The sequence below is a fragment of the Balaenoptera musculus genome, chromosome 10 (assembly GCF_009873245.2).
Source record: "Balaenoptera musculus isolate JJ_BM4_2016_0621 chromosome 10, mBalMus1.pri.v3, whole genome shotgun sequence".
Taxonomy (NCBI): domain Eukaryota; kingdom Metazoa; phylum Chordata; class Mammalia; order Artiodactyla; family Balaenopteridae; genus Balaenoptera; species Balaenoptera musculus.
The window spans coordinates 70,013,158-70,021,210 of record NC_045794.1 but is presented as its reverse complement, the minus strand read 5'-3'; the positions used below and the strand labels follow the sequence as shown (position 1 = coordinate 70,021,210).

The 8,053-nt window shown below is 32.5% G+C and overlaps 1 protein-coding gene across 1 annotated transcript in view; it reads right to left on the bottom strand.

The window, feature by feature from the left end:
- Positions 1 to 556: 556 nt before the first annotated feature.
- The window catches only part of LRRIQ1 (leucine rich repeats and IQ motif containing 1), a 191,651-nt gene continuing 184,154 nt past the window's right edge, over positions 557 to 8,053 (bottom strand). Inside the window, 1 exon segment of the mRNA XM_036866543.1 lies at positions 557 to 709. Coding sequence (XP_036722438.1) covers positions 557 to 709 — 153 coding nt within the window.

Genomic DNA, 8,053 nt, shown 5'->3' with positions numbered 1-8,053 from the left:
ATATATGTAGTTATATTACCAAATTAAAGGTAACAGATGTGTGTGACAAGTTTACAATTGGAAAAAGTCATCATTAAGAAATATAAACTGTCATCTTTTCAAAGGAAATAGTTTTTAAGAGCATGGTTTTGACAGTATAATATTATTATCTAAAATCTGTTATTTAAAAAAAAATTTCCTTCAAAAACAAACTTTACTTATAATATATATTAAATTAATGACAAAAGACCAAAACACACTACTTTGATATATAAATCCAACTTTTTACAATTAGCCTAAACAAATTCTTTTAGAACTAAATGATCAAAGAATTCAATACAATCCATGGGGGTTGGGGGGTGGGGGAGTAGACCACTGAGTCACAGAATACAATTAAAATAAAAACTGATGCTATTAATTTTGAAATAATTTAATTCTGTTTATATCAAAAGAAGACATTTAAAGAAGGAAAAAATTCAAATGCATAGTTTTGGGCAGTTCTGGTTGCTGGCATCCTACCCCTTATCTGTAAAAGAATGCTTGCTGGCATTAGTTTCCATCAATTCATTTGTGATTTCTAAATTAATTCTGAAGGAAACCACAACTTACTTGAAGATCCTGCTGAGTGTCTGTGTGCCTGATTTTTTTTTTCTCTCTTCACAGACAAAGCACTTCCACTGGTCATGGAAAAAAGGTCTAAATCCGTGTCTTCTCTGCTTACAAGCCTTGCCTGGGAGCAGTGGGAGAGAATGTATACAATCATGAAACAAAATATGGCATTTTCTGAATGCAGCTCACATTACCCCAAATAAACAAACAGGCTCTGTCAAACAACCTTCTTCAAAATGATACCACAATCCTTTATTGCAGCCCAGGCAGAACAAATGCACTATGTCAAAGCATTTTTTGCAAATAAGAGCCGATTTTAAAATTGAGGTTTGCTATTTGAGTCTGTACAACAAAAGAAAATACTTTAGTACAGTAATTTTGATGAAAATCAATCTTAAAGGCAACTGACGAAACTTTAAATAACTTAACATCACTTATTTACCAAGGATATTATTTAATTCTTAATTGAACGTTAGAAATGTCACATTGGATTATTTTCTGCAATATTTATGTTTTACCACTTATAAAATTCCCTGAAATGCCTTTCATCACATAATTGTATACTACAAAGTCACAAAAGACCTCTACCTTCTCATTATAGTCATTATTAATATAAAAATACTATAAATGAAGTCTAATTTGGGAGTAAGGATAGATAGAAGTTTCAAGATATTTTATTTTAAGGACATATGTGTTAGGTAATTTATTTCATCTAAAATTACTCTCAGAACTTTTATTACTATCTTGGGCTGAACTTAAGAGTTGAAAGAGTCACTTCTTGCCTATAAAATATTGTTTTTACATAATGTCTAATATCATTAAGTAAGGATTTATCAGGATTCAGCCCTGAAGTGGGAGAAAATGCCATGATGGAATGCAAAGCAGCCTCAAAGTAGCTGGGATTTCACCCAAACCACAGGATGCTTGAAGTCCTGTGAGAAAGCATTGTCCTTAATGTTTGATGTGAGAAAAATTTAAATAGAGTGAAAGAAAGCCATAAAACCATCGCTGTGGTTAAAAAGCTATTCCCATATGATGAGCTACAAAAACTCATGAAACCAGAATCTAAAGATCATCTTCTTTCAGATCCAGATCTTTGCTCTTCTCCTTTACATCCCCGTCCCACCTTCCCACCCATATGCATGACCTTCTCATTGTTAAGTGAGCAAGTTTGCTATTACTGAACTCAGAATAGAAACCATTCTATAGCATCAGTCACTTTTTAAAATGTATCTGGCTAAGTGATACAATTGTTTTGTCAAAAAAACCTCAGTAGAAAACTGTTGAAAATGAAATAAATAACAATTGGCTTCCAATTTACACTTGTGATTTTAGTCCAAAAAATGTAACACATTCTTTCCGGATTTTATTTCAATTAGTGCACAAGAGTATGTATTTAATATTCCCATTAGAATAGCTCCATCAATACTAAGACATCAAAAGAACCAGACAGGAATAAGGGGGAACTATCAAAGCAATACCACAATTTTGGTGAGACCAGTTACAAAACAAGGAAAAACATGTTAACCACATAGGGGACTCTCCTGCTGGCTAAAGAGGCTTTATCTGTAAGCCTCAGGATTTTAAAATCAGGTTTTATTTGCTTCAATTTAATGACACAATTTCACTACACCTATTTAAAACGCAGAAATCCCACCCTCCTCCAAACAAGACAATACCTACATGTCAAGAAAATATTTGTGAACACATGCTTTCCCAAAACCTTGTTATCATCTAAGCCATTAATATCCAAAAGATTGTTTCTTCCAAAGTAGAAAACAATGTCAGTTACTAATTAAGCCAGATTTTAACAGGGAATCAAATTTAGAAGTGAAATTTAACAGTAACACACAATTTCACAACAGTGCCGCCTATCAGCTTAAATGCAAACCTAGAAATTTCATAAAGAGGCTAGCTACAAGTCCAGTAGCGCATATGTATTTATATTCAAGTTCTATTTCTGAAAACACTGGCTTTCAAATTGAACACCGTTCTTCCTCTTACTGTTAACGAGTAGAGAAATCATAAAGAAAATATGTATGTTCTTCTATGTCATGCAAAATGGATATACTTAAAAATGGAATATAATCAACCATGCTTTTAATACTTGTTCTACAAAAATGTATGTTTAATTCCAAAACACTGTAATATTAAACATTCTGTACGGTTATAACACAATAAACAGTTTTGAGTTAATGTCAGATAAGACATTTCTTATATGCAATTCAATAGCAAATATTTAAATAGCGATTTTGCAAAATTCTCGTTGGTCTTTGTTTTCTGATCAGGTCACATTTGCAGCCCCATCTACAAAGTTCATAATATTTTTTCTCATATTTTCACAATGAAATGAGGGGTATGAATTTTGGAACATGACTTCTCTAAGCAAGTGGATCCTGGTTCACCTCCAAACCAAGCAACTTAATTTAAAAATAGAGAATGTCTCTCATTTAATAAAGAACTGTGAGTTCCTCTTCCTTCTGCTTTTTTTCATAAACAAGATTTTATTAAATATTTATTTTAAAAGTTTTTATTTTTAGAAGTCAAGACATAAACAGCACAGATAAAAATAAATACCTATTTACTTATTATCCAGATTTTTTAAAAAAGAGAAATAAAATGTTATAAAGTGAAGTTCACTTATAAGCTACCTTTTAGTATTTCTACATATAGGTATTCAAAAATTTTAGAGTATTATTTTCAAAATTAACCTAAGTGGTATCTTTTTTCTGCAACTTGCTTTTTTCACTGTACATTATTACATCTGTAATAATTAGTTACAGATGTAATAATAATTAGATTTAGTTCATTCAACTGTTTGGATAATATGCAAATTATTGTATATGCTATGAACATACCACATCATTATTTGTATTATTTCTAGACATACGAGTGATTTAAAAATATTTTTATCTTCGGTTGCAGAAAGCTGAGGTATGCATACCCCTCCATTCATAATACATTGTCATAATTGCACAAGCCCTTTTTCTTATATAATAAGGCAGACACCTTGTTATGTAACATATGTGGGCATGGAAGGCACTTCAAATGTTTTACAGGGTTATAATGTACATGTAATGAAATGCACAGAACTTAAACATGAAGTTCAGTCATTTTCAAAATTTTTATTTTGAATTTAAAACTCTCATAGAAGCTGCAGAATTGGTACTAAGAGTTCCCTGTATACCCTCCACACAACTTGTCCAAATGATATCTTATATAATCAAAGTTTGATTAACAAAACCAGGAAATTGACATTGGTGCAATACCATTACTAAACCACAGACCTTATTCACCAGTTTTCACATGCAGTATTTTTTTTTTTTTTGGTTTGTGTATGCTTCTATGACATTTTATCACATGTATAAATTCATGTAACTACCACCACAATCAGAATAGACAATTATTCCATCTTCCCAAACAAACTCCTTTGCTTTCCCTTTAGAGTCATACCCTCCCCCCAGTCTAATCACTGGCAACCACTAATATACACCCCATCACCATAATTATATAATTTCGAGAATGTTATGTAAATGAAATCATACAGTATGTAACTTTTTTTAAAAAATTATTTATTTGGTTGTGCTGGGTCTTAGTTGTGGCAGGTGGGCTCCTTAGTTGTGGCTCCCTGGCTCCTTAGTTGTGGCATGCAAACTCTTAGCTGTGGCATGTATGTGGGATCTAGTTCCTTAGCCAGGGATCGAACATGGGCCTCTGCATTGGGAGAGCAGAGTCTTAACCACTGCACCACCAGGGAAGTCCCAGTATGTAACTTTTTGAAATTGTCTTTCACTCAGCAAAATGCTCTTGAGATCCATGAAAGTCTTTGTGTGTAACATGAGTTTGTTCTTGTTTGTTGCTTTCTATTCCTTTTTGTGTATCCATTGTATGTATATACCACCATTTGTTTATCCTTTCACTCACTGAATGAGATTTGAGCCATTTCCAATTTTGGCTCTCACAAATAAAACTGCTATGAACATTTATGTATAGGTTTTTGATTGAACATAAGTTCATTTCTCTAGGAAAAATGCTCAGGAGCAAAACTACTGAGTCAAGTAAGTATATATTTAACTTTATAAGAAATTGACACATTTTTTTTTCCAGTGGCAATGTATGAATATTTTTTTTTCCTCAGTAGCAATGCATGAACGATCCAGTCGCTCCACATATTTGTCAGCACTTGGTATTGTCAGCATTTTATTTTAACCACTCTAATAGGTTATGGGTGGTGTCATATAGTGGCTTTAACAATTTCCCTAGTGATTAATGATTTTTAAAATCGTTTCGTGTGCTTATTTCTATCTGAATATTCTCTTCGGTGAAGTAACTATTCAAGCCCTTTGCTCATTTTCTAATTACATTGTTCAGTTCAATTATTAAATATTAAATAACCAAATATTTAATATTTGGTTAAATATTATTTCTGGGTGTGTCTGTGAGCATGTTTCTGGATGAGATTTGTATGTAAATCAGCAGACTGAGTATACCAGAATGCTCTCCAGAAATGTGGCTGGCCATCATCTAATCCTTGAGGGTCTGAATAGAACAAAAAGGTGGAGGAAGAGAGAAGTCATCTCTCTACTTGACTGATGAAGCTGAGATATAGGTCTTCTCCTGTCTTAAGACTGGAGAACTTATCCAATAAGAGCCAGGAGAGCACTCCTGGCTCTCAGGCCTTCAGACTTGGACTAGAACTTAATACCATTGGTTCTGGTTCTCAGGCCTTCAGACTCAGACTGGAACTATACCACCAGGCTCTCCTGGGTCTCTATCTTACAGGCAGCAGATCATGGGACTTCTCAGCCTCCATAATCAAATGAGCCAATTCCTTATAATAAATAGTATATAATTCTTTAGACTAAATAAATAAATATATTTATAAAATCTCTAGTTAGCTAGCTTGCTAATAAATTTCTCTCTCTCTCTCTCTCTCTCTCTCTCTCTCTATATATATATATATATATATACACACACATACACATACACACACACACACATGTAAAAAAGCTTTGTATACAGGACCTAGAATAGCCAATACAATCTTGAAAAAGAACAGTAAGAAGACTCATACTACCTGATTTCAAGACTTTTGGACTAGAACTGTAACTTATACCATCAGCCCTCTGGCCTATCTATTTATCATCGATCATCTATCTATCTATCTATCTATCATCTATCTATCTATCTATCTATCTATCTATCTATCTATCTATCTATCTATCTATCTATCTATCTATCATCTATCTATTTAGAGATATAGGATATAGGAGATATATATATCCTATTGATTCTGCTTCTCTAGTGAACCCTGACTAATATAACTACCAAATAGTTCTTTTGTGCCTCCTTCCAGTAATTCATACTTAAAGCAACTACTGTTCTGATTTCTTTCACCATTGGATAGGTTAGTTTTCTCTATTCTTAAACTTAATAAAACTAGAATCATATAGTATGCACTCTTTAGTGTCTGGCTTCTTTCAGTCACTATATTGTTTTTGATATTTACCCATTTTTCTGTGTGTCTTGGGAGTTTATTTCTTTTCATTTTTGAGTAAGTATGCCATTGCAAGAATATACCACGGTTTATCTGTTCTCTTGTTGATAAACATTTAGGCTGTTTGCATGTTTTGGCTTTTATCAATAGAGCTGCTATATAATTTTCATAGAGGTCTTTATGTGGACATCTGTTTTCATTTCCTCTGGGTAAACAACTAGGAGTAGAATTAATGGGTCATAGGGTAGGTGTATGTATAAATTTATAGGAAACTGCCTATTTTCCCAAATGGTTTTATCATTTTTCACTATACCATCAATGTGTGAGTGTCCTAGTTGTTCCATATATTTACCCACATTTGCCTTTTAAATATTAACCATTCTAGTGCTATGTAGTAGTACCTCATTGTTGTTTTAACTTAAAGTATTTATTAACCATTCAAATATCTTCATTTGTGAAGTCTCTCAAACCTTTTGCCACTTTTTTTTATAACTTGGGGTGTCTGTCTTTATATTATTGATTGTAAGAAGGCTGTGAAGAAGACAAACAGGAAGTGGGTAGGGAGGAAGGGAGGGAGGAAGAGGGAGAATGAATTTTTCTCCTAGGATGTGGTTTGACTTATCATTTCCTTTCATTTTCTGAATGTTGTTTCTAAGTACAAATGCTTTTAAGTTTGATGAAGTACAATTTACCTTTTTCTTTTTTTGATTATGCTTTTTTTATCTGAGAAATCTTTGCCTACTTCAGGTTTTTGAAAATACCATACTATGTTTTCTTTGAGAATTTTTACAATTTAAGCTTCTACATTTAGGCCCATGATTCATCTCAAATTTATTTTTAAGTAAGATGTGAAGTAGGAGTCGAGATTCATTTCTTTTTTCCATGTAGATGTCCAGTTGCCCGGCACTATTTGTTGAAAAAATTATTCTTTCCCTCTTTTTAATTGCTTTAGTATCTTTAAGGAAATCAATTAACTTTATAAGTATGGTATTCGTCTGGACTCTCTATTCTTTTCCATTGATTGATTTTTTTTTTTTTCTTTATGAACATAACATACAGTCTTGATTACTGGGGTTGTACAGCAAGTCTTGAAATCAAATAGTGTGACTCTCCTTACTATTCCTTTTCAAGAGTGCATTGACTATTCTAGGTCTTATGCATTTTCATATTTAAAATTCCATTTTAAAAATCAGTCCATTTCTACTAAAAAGCTTTCTAAAAGTTTATTGAATTTATAGATCATTTGGAAAGAACTGACGTCTTACAATTTGAGTCTTCCTATTCATGCATATGGTATATATCTCTGATTTTTTTATAAGCAATGTTTGATAGTTATCATTGTAGGGGCCTTGCACATATTAATGTTAAGATTTATCATTTAACTTTATTGCAATTCATCTTCTCCTTCTGCTCAATCCTGCTTTTTTCATCCCTCAAAGGAGTTGTTCCTGAAAGCCTTCCCCAATTAACATCCTGCTTTCAAATATCAGAATCTCAGAGTATGTTTTCTGGAGAACCTGAACTATGACTGTCTTCTGCAGGAAAATGCTAGCATTTGGAGGGATAAATTTAATAAACAATATAATTGTCTAGCTCTATGACATGCCTTCTGAAGTATATATTTGTAGGTAAGTAAAATAATATCTTGTTTCCATTTTTCTCATTCCTGTCTGTCATACAATATGCTTTAATCCCATTTGGAAGACAGAGAGGTTATTTATTAGCTTCCTCAAAGCCCAGCATTTGAGTGTTTGATTATGTCTAACTGTCCTCACTTTTGAAGGTTAGTGATGAATATTCTAGATGATATTTATATTCATCCCTATTATTAAGAAATAACTCCATTGTCTTTTGGTATACCTTGTTCTGATATGATGTTAGCTGTCAATCTATTGTTCCTTTGTAAATAAACTTTCAATTCACTAATTCTCTATTCTATGATGTCTAGTCGAGGGTTCAGTTCAATGA